This window comes from Chanos chanos, chromosome 5, assembly GCF_902362185.1.
Source record: "Chanos chanos chromosome 5, fChaCha1.1, whole genome shotgun sequence".
In the NCBI taxonomy this organism is placed as follows: domain Eukaryota; kingdom Metazoa; phylum Chordata; class Actinopteri; order Gonorynchiformes; family Chanidae; genus Chanos; species Chanos chanos.
Window position 1 is genome coordinate 11701864 of NC_044499.1, and position 19400 is coordinate 11721263.

A 19400-nucleotide genomic window follows, 5' to 3' on the forward strand; every position below is an offset into this window, starting at 1 on the left:
AAAACAAAACCCAAAGGGTCTATACATTTACATATCAACACATACAAACAAAGAAAAGAAAAAAAAGAGAAATGCCCTCTTCGTTCCACTGAAGTATGAGGCAAAGCAGACGAGCCTTCCGGAACCATTGCCAGTTCATCGTAATATGTGATTTGAATCCTCTTTCGTCAAAGGGCAGGGATGGATAGCATCGAGAAAAAGTGCTGTATTATTCCTCCGTTCGCTTTTTCTGCTTGCTGTTTTATTTCTTTTTTTTTTTTTTTTCAAAATTCAATTTTAAAGTGCATGGATGAGGTAAATGGATTTCCCTTAAAACAAAAAAAAAATATATATAGATATATGTTTTGAGTTTGTGTTCCGGTCGATAAGTTCAGACAGGAACCATCCGGTCTTGTATCTGTTGCATCTGGGACAGTATTCCCTGTGCGCTGGTAAGGATCTTGTCCTGATGTGCTGCGGAGGATATCCCTATCCTGACCATATCTCTGTATGACAAAGCAGAGCAAAGAGAGGATCAGCAAAGACTGTCGAGTAACAAGACATGCCTCATTCTCTAGATGCTTCTTCTGTGCAAAAAGATGACCAGCAAAAGACCTTCGAGTAACAAGACAAGCCTCATTCTCTAGATGCCTCTTCTGTGCAGATATCCCAGCAAGTTCATTGACAAAATCCAGGAGTCAGAGATTTCTCTCATAGTTATTCACCTTTCTAAAAGCAATATTTCAAGGTGTGTGAGAATCCAAGAGCCCTGTCCTGAAAAAGCTGTATTTCAGACGCTAAACGGAGGCAACGAATTGATAAATGACTCGGGATCTTATCTGTCAAGCCAGGACTTGTGCGGTTTTCCTTAAGCAAACATTCATTGTACTCCACATAAAAAAGAGCAACAGGTCTGTAACACTCAGTTCAAAGCTCTTGTACATTTTGCCTCGAGTGGAATGCAAACTCATTGACTCACTCCTGCGTCATGTGGACCACAGCCTCAGGGGTAGTGTAGCCAGCAGCCGTGAAGTTGTCCCGGTACCGTTCCATGTTGATGGCCTGAAGCCAGTCGGCTACAGAACCCAGAGGGGAGGAAAACTCTGGGCTGCTGGGTTCAAGTAGGGTGGTGTTGGGTCTGGAAATGGAAAGAACCAGAATGTGGATCGACTCAGATAAAAGGATTTAACAAGCTGGAAATGTAGACTGACCAAAGCATTCAGATGTTGGATTTTTTGAACGGGGAAAATAAGATGAATTGAAGTACGTGAGGATACAGGCAGATTCATCATAACATCGATCCACTGTTCCAAAGCGTAGTGTCATGTTGTGTGCAATGTACTGTATTGTGATACTGTAAAACACACTGTGATGGCTGAAGCACCTCAGCTGGAGATGAAACTGGGATACAGGTAGGACATGAACAGTGATGGGCCTCACCTGGCTATCTCTCCTCCGGTCCTCTTCAAGCTGTTGGGATTGCGAATAAGCTTGTCCAGCATGTTGACGATCTGACTGAACTTTGGCCTCTCAGCACGCTCTTTCTGCCAGCAATCCAGCATCAGCTGGTGTAGAGACACAGGGCAGTCCATGGGTGGAGGCAGCCTATAGCCTTCCTCAATGGCCTTTATTACCTGAATACGAAAAGAGGGGACAGCGAGAGAGAGAGAGAGAGAGAGAGAGAGAGAGAGAGAGAGAGAGAGAGAGAGAGAGAGTCAGCACTAAGTTTTCCAAGTCTATCACTGATGAATCAATAGTGTATTTGGAGAAGTCATGAGTCAAAGGACCACTCACATCCTGGTTACTCATGTCCCAGTACGGACGCTCTCCGTACGACATCACTTCCCACATGACGATGCCGTAGCTCCAGACATCAGAGGCAGAGGTGAACTTCCTGTAAGTGATGGCCTCGGGGGCCGTCCAGCGAATGGGAATCTTTCCTCCCTGTGATTGATAGGTTCCCGTTATTTCCTTTCAAAAGACACAGCAGACACGTGCATTGGGGTTAATCACACACACGCACACACACACACAGAACAAGCACCACACCGCACAGCGGTGCTTGTAGAAGGGTTAGTGTTATGAAAAGGACACGGCAAAGATGATAATACTGACACAAGATTACGCGTAGTAAGACACACACACACACACATGCAGGTTAAATGCCAAACGTGTCATTGGTCAGTTATCTGTCACACGCCAAGCAATGCATTACAGCCCATTTCAGAAACTGACCAATAAAAGTCATCATCGCAATCATTAGTAAACTGAATGTGAGTCTCAGGGTCTTAGGTCACATTCAGGAGAGTGATGGGAATGTTCTAGAACCTTACCCTAGTTGTATACGCAGCCTCAGGATCTTCCTCCAACACTCGCGACATGCCAAAATCAGACACTTTGCACACGAGGTTACTGTTGACCAGAATATTCCGTGCCGCCAGGTCGCGGTGGACGTAGCTCATGTCCGACAGATACTTCATTCCCGAGGCGATACCACGCAGGATTCCCACAAGCTGGATAACCGTAAAACGACCGTCGTTCTTCTGTGAAGGCAATGCAAGAACAAGAGACCGGCCTCATACATACATGGGTACGTCATTTATCACAGGAAAATGAGGAAATGTATTGCATGTCTAACCGATAAACGTTCATTTCGGGAATGAATAACTTACCCTCAGGAAAGCATCCAGAGATCCATTCTCCATGTACTCAGTAATGATCATGACTGGTTTACCTGTAAGAGTTACATATCAATTAAACCCACTCTCCAGAGCTAAAACAGAGCCATAGGATTATAGTATTTCATATTCTAAGACAGAGTTTGACAGAAGGCCAGGACTGCTTTGAACTATTCAATGCCGGTGATAGAACAGAGAACAAAACAGCTTGGAGAAGCTTCAACAGTTGTTTTCATCATCTGCCAAACAAACATGTTTTTTGAAAAACCAGTCCGCACTGTTGCCACAATCACAAATTGCAATCATTCCGGTCACAGAGGCCAGAGAAAAATTTGTAAAAAAAAAATAAAATAAATAAAAAAATAAAAAGACACAATGACGTTCATCTGTTTGTTTTTTTTTTTGTTTTTTTTTTTAGTAATCTTTTTAAATGGAAATTCATGTACCCGTGCCCTGTTTACTTCAAACAGATGAGAAGATCATAGAGAGGACAACAGTTGGTGAAAGGGTGACTATGCTCTTCTAGGACAGTCTGTGCTCTCTGCACACAGCAGCAAGTTTGAGTGACACTTCCCAATCAAGCCTGAGAACTTTTGCATTCTGGTCCTCCTCTGTTCTCACACTCACCCACTCTCCCATTTCTCCAACTTATTTGCATATTTTGTGTGTGCGTGTGTGTGTAAGTGTGTGTGTGAGTGTGTGTTTGTTTACTGAATAGACCCATTACTCAAGGCTATCAGGGCCTGAATTCCAGAATTACCTGCCAGTCAATACAAGGACAAGGCAGCGCTATGGTAACACAAGACAGAGAGGGAGCTGTGTGAGAGGTTTACAACAGAGCACAATCACGCATGCAAGCACACACACACAGACAGACAGACAGACAGACAGACACACACACACACACACACACACACACAAACAATCTCGACTGAATCATTTGAATATTCAAGCAGTGGTTTCATCATGAAAATGAGCCTTAAGTTTACTGGCAGTGTGTCAAAGACAGCACCCACCATGTCTGTCTCTGAATAGTGCCTAAGGAGCTTTAAAATGGCTGACATCCTCTCCCTCCCTCAGTAGCTTGTGGGCATTTTAGCTTTATTTATTTAGGGCGCTTTCAGCATCATTAGTATCTTAACGTGTTTAATTGCCGCTGCTGGAGCCACATAAATAAGAGGAAGAAGGAAGCCATTGTCTTTTACAATAACAGTTATTCTGAAGACTCTTCAGTGCTGCTTTTAAATATGAGAGAATGACTGGCTTGAGCTATTAATACAAACAACACAACTCCACAAGCAAGCCAAGAGACATCAGACTGGAGAGCTAGAAGGGCCACTTCAGGATGAGATGGCGGCTGCATGTCTCGGCTCTCTCTTTTATTTGTTTCCTCTTTCTCTCTCCTTCTCTCTCTCTCTCGCTCTCTCTCTCTCTGTCCCTGTCTCTCTCTCTCACACACACACACACATTCTCCCTGTCTTTCTCTCTCCCTCTCTGCTGTAACCCATCTGTTGGCAGCGTCTTTGCTAATACATCATTTTGAGTTGGAGTGGTGGGGGGTGTGGGGGGGTAGGTTGGGAGGCTGAAGGAGGAATCTGCCAGTTGGGCTGTCTAAAGCGGAGTCTAGGGCCAGTCAGTTGTCCACATGTGTGCTCAAGGTCTCTCCTTTTTTTTTCTTTTACGCGAACCCCAGCCATTCTCAAAAAAAAAAAAAAAATCCCCCCTCCAAAATAAAAAAAAAAACACGCGCATTCTTTTATCATTTCCCTGGCTGTCTATGCCTGTCAGACTGCTAAAAAGGCTGACAAGAGAGTGAACCATCACAATATAGCGAGTCTGAGACCTTTCCTTCGTCACGCTCTTTCCTGTCTATTCCTACTCCCCAGAAGCCCAGCAACAGCCTCCTTGCTTGCCAAAGTAGTCACACGCATTTACGGTTAAGACCTTACAGTGACTGCGCTTTGAAACTTTTTTTTAATACACTTAAATATGAGGATGCTTTTGATCAATAAAGCAATGTTTAATGTCTTAATGTCCAATGAGCCAGTCTGCCAAGATCTGCTCTGGCAAAGGCTTTCTTGCTTATAAAAGACTTGTTTGATTTTCATTAAGTCTAGAGAGAGAGAGAGTGTTCTGTTCCACACACACACACACACACACAAAACACAACAGAATTTATGAAGAAAACAAGATGTAGGCATCAGAACCTGAGAATGTACTCCCTCCTACCACATTTTTCTGACTCAAATCAAGTACTGGATAGTCCTACCACGGATTGTCTGGTCACGGTACTCACATTTGGTGACCACTCCCTCCAGACGGATGATGTTGGGATGATCAAACTGTCCCATGATGCTGGCCTCACTCAGAAAGTCCCTCCTCTGCTTGTCAGTGTATCCTGCTTTTAATGTTTTAATGGCCACACAGATTTCTCGCTTGCCTGGCATCTTCAGACGGCCGCTGCAAACCTCCCCAAACTCTCCTGCAAAGGTTAAGTTAGGGTTATTATTACGCTATTACGACATAAACCAAACAAAACAAAACAAATAAAACAGGGTTGTGAAGACATCTCTCTTTTGTCATAAATATCACATGAATTGAACAGCGATACAGCGGCTCTGTAACTGTTGCTGTGCGACCATATAAATACCTGAGTTCACACTGACAAAAACACTGTGTTTTGTAAAGCACAGACACAGGATTCCCTACCGATGCCGATGACCTTTTCTATCTTTATGCAGGAGGCGTCGATCTCTTTGGCGAATTCACGGACGGCTTGGTTGGGGTCCTCGTACGTGAAGGGGTCCACATAGATTCTGACCCCTGTGGAGCAATTGAGAGGTGGACGGTCGAGAGAGAGAGAGAGAGAGAGAGAGAGAGAGAGAGAGAGAGAGAGAGAGAGAGAGAGAGAAGAGGGAAAATTGTAAGAGACAACAAGGCAAATACACATCTGTTGTTCATTCTCACACTCAATCTATGACTTCTGTGTATCGGTCTATGGTATCTATGCCAATTGTGAATAGGCCCTTCTCATCTCCATATGTCTTAACATCTGTGTGTGTGTGTGTGTGTGGTGTGTGTGTGTCTCAGTGGGCATTCCAACCTGGGTGTAAGTGTTTTTCTTCGTCGGAGTCTTGCTTGGCCTTGCTGTATTTACTCCTCCTGGTGATGACAGAGAGAGAGAGAGAGAAGAGAGGATGTTTTAACAGAGAGACTGGGCACAGCTGAGAGTGTTGAGAACAAAAGCTTTCCTTGCTGATACAGATAGCAGTGTAGGACAGCGAGGAGCCGTTCTGTCTCTGCTCTCTGTGGTAGGTAAAGGCTTAACGCTGCCATCTCCACCTGTTTCTCCACTGGGGAAGGGTCATAAAATGAAAAATGCAACAGCTTATGTAGAGTTAGCTCTCCATCCTTTATCACTATCACTGTTCCAGCAGTTTTTCATCCCAACTCAACTCAAACAATAAAAAGAACAAGAGAGAGAGAGAGAGAGGGAGGGAGAGGGAAAGGGAGAGAGGGGGAGAGAGAGAGAGAGAGAGAGAGAGAGAGAGAGAGAAAGGCAGATAGTGGATGACACACACAAAAGAAGCAATCTGCTCATCCAAAACAGTAACCCACTCCTCTACAGATTCCTGTTCGACTGCCTCCACCCCCCACCCCCCACCCCCACCCCCCTCCTCTCTGCTCACCTTTCCATGAATGAACCATTATGCACCCCCGCCCCATCTCTAATTCTCCAATTTCCCCCTTCAGTCACCTGCTGACCTTCAGGCCACCCCCAGGCCCACCCAGTGCAGTGGAGCAAAGCACAGTGAGGAGGTGAGGGAGGCTGATAACAGCCTGTTCAGAAAAAAAAAGAACAGGAGGCCATTTTTGGAATGGGACTTCCCTGCACCAAACAGAGTCACCTGGTTTGGGGTGGGGCGGGGGAGGGGGGGTTGGGCCCAGGTCAGATGAAGGAATGTAGCACTGTTGTTATTGTTTTTCTAGTGCGCTTGGGCATCCACAAAAGCTCCCCGAGGAAAGAGGAGGAGGAGGAGGGGGAGGAGGTGGAGGAGGAGGAGGAGGAGGAGGAGGAGGGGGGTAGAAGGACGTGGGGAATAGAGGAAGGAGTATATCCACAGGTAGAACAGAAGGAGAAGGTTCAGCTTTTCCGCCTGAGCGCTCTGGCGTGCCTGGAAAGAGGCCTTTGCCTGCAGGGGGCTGCGCTGACGAGAAGAAGCCGGCACAGCGGGTCCTGTTTTTTTTTTTTTTTTTCTTCGGAGTTTGGAGAGCCGACGTTATTTTGGGAACAAACGGATTATCAGGCGTGTCATCCGAGTGCTGGAGTGACAAGCTGTCTCCTTTGTGCCGGGCCATAAACCCCCCCCTCCCATTCTCAAGCCTGCTCCCCCCTCAGGGTATATCGAAGAGGAAGGGACAGGTGAGAGGAGCCTAAACTGCCGTAGAGGTGTGGACTCTCCTGAGGAAGTGCTTATTGGGTGCTTAGAGAAAACAATGCTCCCATTCATTAGGTGCTGATAGTTATTTTCAGGTTGAATGAAGAGACGATGGCTCTCCTCAGGAAAAGAGAAAGGTCTGAGAGATGATTATTATCATGGTAATGATACAACAGCAAATGCCATTCGAATCGAGCCGCTTGTCGAGAACCGACGACAACTTTAAAAGCAGTTTAGATGACGATAAATCCTCTATAACTGCATTTTCCACGTCCTAATGATCACTGAGAGGGTCTGTAGTAATGCTATGCTCTAACAAACGGACAGTGTGTATGTGTGTGTGTGTGTGTCTGTGAGACAAGAGCGAGAAAGAGTTGTATGATTAGGACACGGCAACAGTGACATTTTGCCTGTGGGAGTGTGATAGCTGCTCCAGAGGAGATTCGACACTACACACACACACACACACACACACACTCATGACTCCTCTAGGGGATAGAAGAACAGAACACACTCCCTGTGGACTGAGACACACACAGCACATAGGACTATACCAAGACCGCAGAGACTTTAATAAGTCAGAGCTGCCACTGGTCTGTCATAATACAGCCAGAAGCAGCCACTGCTAGCACTGCAGGAAAGAGAGAGAGAGAGAGGGAGAGGGAGAGAGAGAGAGAGAGAGGGAGGGGGGGGGTGGGGGGTGGGGAAAGAAGGGTAGGTTGATGGGAAGGGAGAGTGAGTGCCAGCAGAGGTACGATGATGGACAGGCAGCGGTGGGAAGAGCAAAAAAAAAAAAAGCGAGGTTTGAAAAAGATAGATTGAGAGAGAGATACGGATTGATGGACAGGGTGAAAGAGAGGTGAGGGAGATGGGAAGATGGAGTCAGTTCCAGAAAATACCGAAGAAGACTGGAAAAACTTACCTGCGGCTGATGATGAAGACTCCGATGAAGATAAGCAAAAGGATCACACTGCCAATCACTGAGACCAGCAGCACAGTAGAGTTCGCTCCATCACCAATGATAGGCGATGGGACTACGAAAATTGAAGGAAAAACATAGAATTAGATATGTTTTAAGAAACTGCTTTTTTGACTTTATTTAATTTTGCTTTTGTTTTGTTGACTTTAAAGACGTTCTTTTAAAACCCACAGTGTAGACAAAAGCAGTCAGACTTCTGTGCTACACTAAGAATCATTCCAGAATTGCCAAAAAAAACTTTACGCCCCAGTTATGGGAATTCCCCTCTTAAGGATTCCTTTGTTTTTAATCCTAGTGCTCAAACTACATTCTCCTTCCAAACATTTGCTTTGTTTCTAAGTTTGCGTTTAAGCACTGCGAGTAAATGAGTGCGAGTGACTTTATGCCCTAAACAAACAAAATCACCATCGTAAAAGGTTTTAAAAGCATGTAACAAAATGTGTTGTAATTACGCCTCTTAAAATCTGTTTTTTTCCACCTGCGTCCGTGTGATCTACCTTAAAACTCAACACTCCAGTCTCTAATTAAGTGAACAAAGACTGACGGCCTGTTCTTACACACATGTTCACACACACACACACACACACACACACACACAGACAGCCATACCTGAGTTGGTCATAAATTCGAAAGGTGCGCTGAATTCTCCGTATCCGGCCGCGGTGCGAGCACGGACGTGGAACACGTATGAGGTGAGCGGACTCAGGCCTTTGATGTCAGCACTACGAGATGAAGTCTTCATTATTCGGTAGCTGCGCTCATTCTGATCCTGATTGGATAAGAGAGATCGGAAAAAAAAAAAAAAAAGCCAGTGTCACAGATAATGTGTTTTGTTTCTCAGAAAGTTTATCAGGAACAAACACTCAGTTAGATACAAAGATATATCTACAAAAGATTATAAAATAGCTCTCCAAGTATTCCAGAACATAAGTTGGCCCAGCTTTTTAATGTTTCATAAAACAATACACTGATATAATCTGTTTACATATACACAGAACCAGTAATAGCACAATTATACAAATGTTAAGATAAAGTATTATAAACAAAAGAGCAAGGCTGAGTGATAAAATATAATGCTTTAATACACACCATAAAGTGGACCAGAATGACGCTATAAAGTGTGTGGTATTGCTATTCTGACAGTATACAAGGTTGACAGGAGAATGGGAGGTGTGTGAAATGGCAGACACATAGGCAGTCTCTGCAGGACCGTTCTGTCACATCTTTGTACTGTTAGCAGTATGGGCAGAGAGATATGTTTGGCAATGGGAACATTCTGGACTCTCACATAACATTGATCTTGGCCATAGTCTCGCCGCGTGTGTAAGCGTTAATTTGATTACTCATACAAGGCACTTTCCACGTATTTTAGATTTTGTGTTTTTATGGCCCAGAGTTAATTGTGCAGGTTTATCTCATCCAAAAGGGGTTTTATGTATCACAGGGCAATGACTGTGAGGACAAAGTCTGTGATATATAAACGCTGAGTTATTCAAATGACCATAGGGAGAGTTCTGTGTTTTTTCGCTTGAGTTGAAGGTGACCCCATTAAGTTTGTACTGCCAACGATCCAACTTCATACAAAACTAAATCGATTGTGTCAATTTCTTTAGAATGAGCCGTCCAACAAAGTCGAGAAAACCTTGGATGAAACAGAGAAACTTCCATGGAAGAAAAAAAAATAATGATAATAAAAATAGAAAACACATTGCCATGGTAAAAAAAAACAAAAAACCCTGCTGCTCCCTTTAGGATTTGGAAAACTAACTTTTCCAAGAGAATTATATCAAATCCATTAGGTTCAGAAGAGGCCAATATCTTTTTAGTTCTCTTTCCTATGGGTGTAACCTGGACATATTTCCTCACAATTATCCTCTAGTACTGCTACATTCCAACAGACACGAAGCAAAAAAAGCAAAGAACCTTTTTTTTCTGTGGGTTTTTTTTAATGTGTCTTAATGCCTCTCTTGTGGATGTTGGAGTGCGGAACAAGTACTCTTGCATGTGTGTTTGCGAGTGTGTGTGTATGTCTGAGTGCCGTGTTTCTTGTGGAAAAACCCAGCGTGTGAGAATGGAATCTGACCACGGCTGCTCTGTAATCACTGGGCCAAACAGAGTGAACGCAGTGGGGAGAGAGGAGAAGAGAGGAGTAGAAGAGGAGTCTCATCCTCAGTCTTTTCTCTCATCTTGCCCCGTGCCTTCTCGGCACACTCCTCCTTTTTATTAATCCATCCACCTCATGCAGCAACTTCATACGCCGACACTCATGACTTCCCGCCGTGCGTGCGTAGGAGTCTGGGGTCTGAGCTTAACCTTGAGCTTTAAACTACATTTCCCAATAGGCATTTCTCTTCTGAGGCATTTCACCTCCTGCCGTTAGATTGAAGAAGTTTCTTCCATGCCAAACATTGAATTGTGAACTACGATTCCCAAAAGGCATCTCACCTTCTCATAGTACTTGACCTCATACTCCAGGATGACCCCATTGGGTCTCTCAGGTTGTTGCCATGCCAGGGACACAGCATGTCTGGTGATGTCCTTGGCCTGGATGGATGTAACTGGAGAGGGAGCTGGAGAAAAAAATAGAGAAAAGGGATAGAGAGAGAGAGGGAGAGAAATGGTGGGAGAAGAGAATGAAAAAGGCTTAGTGTTGCTAGAAGTCACCCCCCCCCCCTCCGCTCCCCAACTCCCCCCACCTCCAAAACAGTTCTTTTATAGTTGTTTCTGGTCACATTTCAGAGTAATACAAACCCAATGGCACCATATACCAAGAAATCATTCTCAACACAGACTTTTTTTGCTGTTACACAAAGACGAGGAGAAAATCTCAAAGCGTCAGAAGTTAAGCAAGCTCCTCCTTGACAGACTGCATCGATTACAGCAAAACGTGATGGATGTGAGTTTCAGTTTAGTCACAAAAGGCTGATGTAGCAAAACTGTGGCCTACATCTCTGGTTTATCAGCGTGGTAACTCCATTCGCTGTCTTTTATTCTCTTTCATAACTCAACTTTAGTATTACAACAAATCCATTGATATACGAATCTACACAGCACAAGCTTATCTGTAATCTATATGGCTTTATGGATGTGACTGTATCCATGGCGAGGACTAAAAGAGGCCCTTGAGGCAATGCTCTCTGTCTCTCTCTCTCTCTCTTTCTCTCTCTGTCTCTTGCTCTCTCTCTCTTGCTCTCTCTCTCTCTCTCTCTCTCTCTCTCCCTCTCTCTCTCTTTCTCTCTGCTGTGCTGTGGACAGCTCATAAAAGACCTATGGTTCTATATGGTCATAAAGACAGGTCAGAGACAGAGCAAGTCAAAAAGCAGGACAAACTGTCTAAAGTACACACTGACAGGTGTGGCTGTAATTACTGAGAGAGCTTCCAAAGACAATAACAGAGAGATGGAGGAGGAGAGAACAGAGAGAGAGAGAGAGAGAGAGAGAGAGAGAGCAAGCAAAGGGATAGAGAGGGTCTTAAAGTCCCCACCTCCAAGGCCAGACACACAAAGCCCCTTCCTGCCTCACACTTCCTCTACAACCTGAAATTAAACACCCTGTAAAACTTTACAGACCACTCAGCACAAACAAACATGGCCAGGGAGACATACGTTGTACTATACATTGTGCATGTAGGACTGCACGTATGCAGACACACACAAACACCCTCATAGCCATGCATGGCTTATTGAAATAATCAGTTTTTGTCATGTACGGCGAGAGACGTCTTAAACCTGACGAGAAATAGATCTCTTTCCTGAAGGAGATCTCACGTCTGCCATGCTGACCTAGTTTAAGCAGTAATTCCATCTCTCTCTCTCTCTGATCACTGCATTAAAACACGCTGCTACGCATATTCCTATTACATCTGCATCGTGGTAACACAAGAACCAAAAATCCATACAGATTCAACTGCATTTCCCCCGTTACAAACATGACAAACATTAACACACACACATACACACACACACACACACACACACACACACACACACACACACACACACACACACACACACACACACACACTCACACACACACACACACTCACCAGCCTGGTTGGTGGTCACGGTGACAGACACAGCTTGTTCTGGTCCAGGGCTCTGTTGAGATACTCCATTGACAGCCCAGATCTCAAACGTGTAGTTGGTGTGGGCCTGTAGGTCATTGATGGAAACCCTGGTGGAGCGTAGGCTCAGCTGCTGGGGGGAAAAGTGGACCCCGTTCCCACAGGCCTGGCACCTCTGGCCGTCCGATCCGCAGCGTTTACACACCACGTTGTATGTCAGGTCCTGCCGACCGCCAGAGGAGGCGGGGGGGGCTCCACTCCAGGTTGACCGACGTCTCGTTGACATTGGAGATGAGGTGCTGAGGAGCTGAGGGAGGTTCTGCAGTGAGAAAAATATAACAGACCTTTAAATATACCCTACGAAGATACCACAAAACACACCTTTTTTTAAGAAAGAGGAAAATGCATATTCTACATATTCATCAAATGTACATTTTCATATTTGGGTCCTAGTCGTGTACACAGAATTTTGAATACAGAGGGAAAAAAAATCCTCCTAATTTATTCATGCAGTCATCCATTGTGAGCGCAAAAGGATGATCATGTAATATAGTCAGTGATGTCTGTGGGTATGAGGATGTTTTTCTCTGTGGTGTCTTTGTAAACCAGGCAGTGCTGAATTTAGGGGATAATTAGGTTTATGACAAGCTAGAACCACAGGCAGCTTATAAAGTTTGCTCTGCAAGAAAGACACACTCCCCATGAGAAAGAGAGAAAAGCTGATGGTTGGGGCTAGAGAGAAAGAGAACAAGAGGAGAATGGGAGGGAGTGAGAGAGAGAGAGAGAGAGAGAGAGAGAGAGAGATGTGATTGCATCTCCATAATTGAGTGCGACACTGATAAGAATCTCACGGATGCTAATTCGTTTGCCCTCAACGCCATTTCTGGTTTAGCGGAGACGCGTTATGTTAATCATAAACGAGTCACCATGAAATTGTAAGCACAAGAAGATTTTCTTCTCCAAACACAGAGTAGATCTGGAGCAGGTGTTGTAGAAAGAGCTGGCTCTCAAAACCGCTGACGGATCTACATCAAACAATCTCTCCAAAGACGTAATGTTCGACTAGCTTCTTGCACAAATATATGCGAAATAGCATACTTACTCTGTGTCTCTGAAACCCTCATATGGAAAAAAAAAGTGATTTCCAAGGACCATTATCTTCTAAATCATTCAAGTACTTCAAACACATTTTTGACCCAGGTCTGGATTAGACTGAATTGCTCCTGGCTGAATGTTAAGTGTGAACGGTCTTTAAACTCTATTTAACTTGCATTAAGTATGAAGCTCCTTTGGCCACCCAGTAGACACTGAAGGACCTGAACTCTCCCACAGTGGGCCCTGTGCCACCCTCTCTGATTGACAGCGGCTGATTAAGTCTACCAGCTTCACTGCATTTTAATACGGTGAGGTGAGAGAGAGGTTCATCGTACTGACTGTAATGGGGTGACTTCTCTTTAATTCTCCTTCTCCATCTCCCTCTCTCTTTCTCTCTCTCTCTCTCAATCTCTCTTACTCTTTTTTTTTTATCACAATCTCTCACATTTGCCCTTTTTGAGGATTGAGTGAAAAACAGGCTGCTTCAAAGAAAAGAGGGCAGAGAGATATGACTTAAAGAAGTGAAATAGTCAAATTTAAGAAAGTGGAGAAACGGGGGAGAGAACGGAGAGGGCTTATGAGTGGTGCTTCATACATCGAGTGGCGGAAGAAATAGTAGTTAAAAAGGAGATGAAAGTGAAAGAAAGAAAGAAAGAAAGAAAGAAGGAGAGAAAGAAGGAAGGAAGGAAGAAAGAGAAAAAGACAGATAGAGGGAAAGGCGACTGTATAATTACTCTAAATCTAACCATGTGTTTGCATGCCCAGATGTCATAACATAATAAGTATTATAGTGGTTCTAGTATAGGAGTGTCCCCCCCCCCCCCACCCCACCCCTACCCCTACGCTGTGTCTGCCATACAGATCAGAAGAGATCTGACAATCCCATTAGGGCAAACAGCACGGCCACATCTGGCCCAGCTCTCCTCTGACCCTCTCTTCCTCTCTCTGCCGTTTAACACATATTCATCATGCAACGGAGAAAAAAAAAGACCTTGTTATTCCTGTATGTGTGTGTGCGTGTGTGTGTGTGTTTTTCTCCTTTGAGAACATTATGATTAACTCTATGTCATCCCTCAAAGCTGTGGCGTGTTGACTCAGGGCCCTCGGGTGTAGGTCTCTATCTTCTTTACGACCTGAACACTGAAGTCATCGGACTGATTCACCTAGAGCACTGACACGAATGTCTACTCAGCCTTATCCAGGACACACGCTTCCCTAGACTACTCATCTCACCAACGTCTCTTCACCCCAGGGCAAACACACTCCTTAAACCAGAATACAAAACATACCATACACACAAAGATGACTACATATAAAGTTGAAAAAAAGTCCATGCAAATGAAGACGCCTTTGTTTTTTCTTTTTTTAGAATCTAGCTATGTTATCTTCCCTGATTTTCTTTTTGGGGGGGGGGGGGCTAAAAGTGGTATGGGAACTGAACAGATGTGGCGTGACATGAAGGTTATCAGCAGCTCTGCTCACTCCAGCTGACCAGGCTTTGTCTGGACGCACTAATACACATTTATCTCAGCTTTCACTCAGGCTAAACTCTTCAAACTCAGCTTGGTGACTGGCTGTTACTCTGGAACATTTCATAAATCTAGCTTACACTAAAACCCTATAGATCGTTGCAAAAACCGCACATGTTTAATTGAAACAGGTAATGAACAGAGGTTGGCTCAGCCGTATGACTATGTGTACATTTAAAACCACTACACACTTTCTGAGACTAGTTTTTAAGAGCATATGAGTGCTGGGTGTTTTTGAAGAGAGCAGGAGTTTGTACATACGGGTACAGGCCATGGAGGCTGGGTCAGTCTCCGAGCGGAAGAAGCCTTTGTCGCAGACGCAGGACGTGGAGCCCTCTCTCACGGAGTAACTGTGCAAGGGACACTTAGAACAGCTGTCATCTGTAGCCAGAGCCCTGTAGTAACCAATCTTACAGGCTGGAGAAAGAGAGAGAGAGAGAGAGAGAGAGAGAGAGAGAGAGATTAATGACATAATTGGTACAAATTGTGCAACTAGTCATTATCAGGAATTCTTTTCAAACGTATACTTAAGACTTTTATAGTCTCATTTGCTTTTCCACTAAACAAATCAAAAGTTCCTTGTTTATACTTCTTCTTCCTACCCCCCCTTTTTTTTTTAAATTTCTCACCATCTCCCATAAAGTTTGGCCCTTTTGTTTGTGGTGTTGTGCTGGTTTCCAGGCCGGCACACTGGGCCTCCATGGGAGTGGTGAGGAATGTTTGAATGAGAGAGCCGCGGTTTATGACACTCTAATTAGCAGAAGAAGCGATACTCTAGGAATGCACTCTGCCTTTAAGCCTAACACCGAGCCCTCTCCTAGTCTGCCTCACACCCTCACACTGACATCACTGCACAGAGATTCTCTGTCTCTCTCTCTGGCTTTCCTTACCTTATCTATCATTCAAGTATCTCAACTCCTCATACTGTTTCCCCTCCAGTCTGTCGTTTTACTTAACACCATCTCTCTCTCTCTCTCTCTCTCTCTCTCTCTCTCTCTCTCTCTCCCTCTCTCTCTCTCTCTCTCACACACACACACACACACACACACACACACACATACCAACATTTCCTATTTCGGTGACAGAGACGAAGGAATGCTTTGAGCTCTTTTATTGACGTTTTACAGTGCCATCGATACCTAACACAAACACAGATAACATTTGTACATGTACAAAGCAAGACTATTTATGACTTCCATCTTTGAGTTTATTGATTTATGTATTTTTCCATTTCACAGCTATTACTAAGGAGGCCTATTGCTATAGGTGCCCAGTTTAGAATATTTAAGATGAAAAACCAAACATGGGGATAAAAAAGATTTTCAGTATGAGATCCTACAAGAGAACAACGTTTTTTGGAGTCATCAGGGCTGAACTACTGAATTTCCCGGATCAGCTCCGAAAAGAGATACAAGACACCGAAAACTATCAGATGCGGCGTCAAAAAAAAAAAAAGAAAAAGGAAAGCTACAGTTGTGACCGATACAAACATCAGAGACAAAGCAAGAGCAGAAGGTTAAGAGGTCCCTCGAGATACAAACCGCTCTCAAGAAGCGTCTCTCTTCTCTGACCTCTCCCTCCTTTTCTCTTCTTTTAATCACACAAAGTGACAGGAGCCCAGGAGGTAGATTAGTCCCCACCCCAGGGATCCTCCACCTTCTCTTACATCTATCTCACTGTTTGTATCCCTCTATCACACATTGGCTAGGAACCAATCACTTGCAATCACTGGCAATAGCACGCTTGATGAGAGGAGTGACTGAATTTGAAGTCTCAGTGGCAACTTGAAAAGAGATTACCGCATTTTTGTCATCTTTCAAACAACAAAAAAAAATCCATAAAGAAGCAACAGGGAAGTGATGGAGGGACAGAAAGAGACCCCTCGAGGGTTCCCGGATATAGCCTCGGGTCACGACCTTTTCGAGGATGGTGCGCTTTGTGGACGTGCGTTGAAGGGGAAAGAGAAGAGAAAGAGAAAAGGGCACCTTCTGATCATCTTTGGTTCACTTTAAGAGAAGATAATAGAGAGAGTTAATTGGAGATGCTACTTAGGATGCTTGGGAAGTGGTCTGGAGAGGAGAGGAGGTGGGTGTGGGGGGTTATTGACTGCGTGTTGGCTGCATGCACGTGTGTGTGTGTGTGTGCGTATGGTTAAATGTGCTTGTCCGTGTAGGGGCGAGAGAGAGGGAGAGAGAAGCGGGAGAGAGAGAGCGTGTTGGCATATTCAGTAGTTTTCCTTATCTCATCCACTGGCTGTTTATCTAGCTGCGTTTCGTGGATGTCACCCAGCTGTCCAGTAATTCCAACCACCCCCACCCCTTTCTGCTGCTTCTACCCTGAAGTCAACTCACCAAAGTCCTGGTCACCATTGGGGAACTATGATTCCTGGGGCATTCCCTGGTCTCTGACCACTGGCCTGAACAAACGTGGTCTCATTGTGTGAGGTGCTGTGAGGATTGAACTGATGAGCTTTTCTGGTGCTCTAATAATAGAGACGTAATTACAAGGCCTTTGGCCTGTTATTCACACACACACACACACACACACACCCTCTGCTAGAACAATGACCCCCCCTTACAGGAGAGCAGAACAGAGGGAGAGAAGGCTTCCCAGAGCATGCAGTTTATAGATTTAAGACTGGCCATTCACCTGTTGTCCTCTGTCTGAAGAAAAGACTAGGGTGGAGCCAAAGACAAAGGCTGTTCAGGACTTTGTGATTTGGTAGAATGGAAATGAATTATGGCTTTTCAGAAGGTATGTGTGCTTATATGTATGTGCTGAGAGGCAGTCATGAGACAAAACAATGGCAGTGAATGCAGTGTAATCTGACAATGCTCGGGCAGATACACAGAGACCTCGATAATCTTATGGATAAACAAAAACATCAAAGACTACTCTCTTTTTGGGTACATCTCACAAAAACATACAAGATAGGAATACTGTGTATAAAAGAAAGTTACGTGTGAGTGTGTGTGTGTGTGTATGAGAGAGAGAGAGAGAGAGACAGAGAAAGCACTTGAGAGAGCAGTTTGACATTGGGTGGTCTTGCGACTGTGTGTGTCCTTTTGGAAATTCTAAACTGATTTATCACTGCCAGGTTATGTTTCTCTCTCAGGCAAGTACTTACACACTCTGTTTCCCTCACACCCACACACACAAACACACAGATACAAGCACACTTCTGCTTAGGCGAGTCTCTCCATTTCTCTCTTTTCATAATTTCTGTCGGTGGTACATGCTGAATTTTGTGTTAACCTAAGGGTTGTTCAGCAGAGAGACGACTACAAGAAGACATTCTCCCCTCACTCCTCAACGCACTCTGAATTTACATGCATTTAATACGCTCACAGTTTTACAACAGAGGAAAAACAGCAGTGAAATTGAGTGAAATATTGAGTAAATTATGGAGCTTGTCAGATGGGCTGGCTTCTCTCCCAGATTCTGATTAACAGTCAGACAGACAGGGGCTTCAAACACTGCTGTATCCATTTTCCCCCAGAACAAATACTTTCCTATATCCACGTCTTATAAGATGTTTAAACAGAGACTATAAACAAAGACTATTCTCTCTCTCTCTCTCTTTCTTTGTCTCTCTTCCTGGTTCTGTCAATCTTCCTGACCTGCTGACAGCAGGGAAAGTAGAGCAGGACCAGTAGTCTTATCTAGCCCAAAGACTAATGCATTTATGACACGTTTATGACAGTTTCTTATCTCTGTAGCCACTGCTTGAGGTGAGTAATAAAGAGAACAAATCCCCTCACCATCAACACACACAACAACTCTCTCTCTCTCTCTCTCTCTCTCTCTCTCACACACACACACACACACACACACACGCACAGACACACAGAGAATTTAAGTTGCCCTTATTGTTACGCAACAATACCTGAGTGATGCAGGCATTTCTGAGACATTTTCTAATCGCGTCTTCTCTAACCTTAGGCACTGGCATGCAATAAATACTTTAATTCAAGCTGGCTTTGCATTTTTAATGACAGAAATAAGACAACATGCATATGATATGATTCTGAGTATTGGATTTGAGAATGTGATATTTTTTTCAAATACTCTCCTTTTCCTTAAATACTTTCAATCACTTATTGAACCTTACAAAGTTTTCCTTGCGTTTGGATGCAATTCGGATTATTTTCCCTGATTAGTACACACACCTGAGTGAGATACGGAGAGAGAGAGAGAGAGAGAGAGAGAGAGAGAGAGATCATTATCATTCTAGACCTCCAGCACAAACACTGTGATTCAGCCATCGATCCATTACCTCCCTCACCTGCTTATTAATTACGTCTCGAATGACTGATGAAAACAGTGCTTGTCGAGCCCATGATCACAAGAGACGACTGCAGCACTGGCGCAGCGTCGTCGGCTGCATGCTAACGCGCCACCCTGCGCCAGCGTGCGAGGCAACGTTGATTGATCTCGTTTTAGGCCCGCAGAGGACAATTTGTCACTTAAAGGTCTAGCCCATGTCAAAACTCACGGGTTTTAATCTACACATCCTAACTCTGTCCCCATTCATCTCCCCATAGCTTCTGGTCCAGCCCGCCGGTCGCCCGCGGTGGATGGTACCAGAACATAGCTACTCGGTCTAGGGCCAGACACTGGCCTGAGGGACAGTTTAAC

The 19400-nt window shown here is 44.4% G+C and overlaps 1 protein-coding gene across 1 annotated transcript in view; it reads right to left on the minus strand.

Moving 5' to 3' along the window:
* Positions 1–370: 370 nt before the first annotated feature.
* The window catches only part of epha4a (eph receptor A4a), a 32696-nt gene continuing 13666 nt past the window's right edge, over positions 371–19400 (minus strand). The window contains 15 exon segments of the mRNA XM_030775918.1: positions 371–485; positions 959–1117; positions 1420–1613; positions 1774–1950; positions 2313–2522; positions 2652–2713; positions 4954–5139; positions 5367–5480; positions 5761–5819; positions 8019–8130; positions 8685–8844; positions 10521–10645; positions 12121–12388; positions 12390–12457; positions 15024–15179. Coding sequence (XP_030631778.1) covers positions 371–485; positions 959–1117; positions 1420–1613; positions 1774–1950; positions 2313–2522; positions 2652–2713; positions 4954–5139; positions 5367–5480; positions 5761–5819; positions 8019–8130; positions 8685–8844; positions 10521–10645; positions 12121–12388; positions 12390–12457; positions 15024–15179 — 2165 coding nt within the window.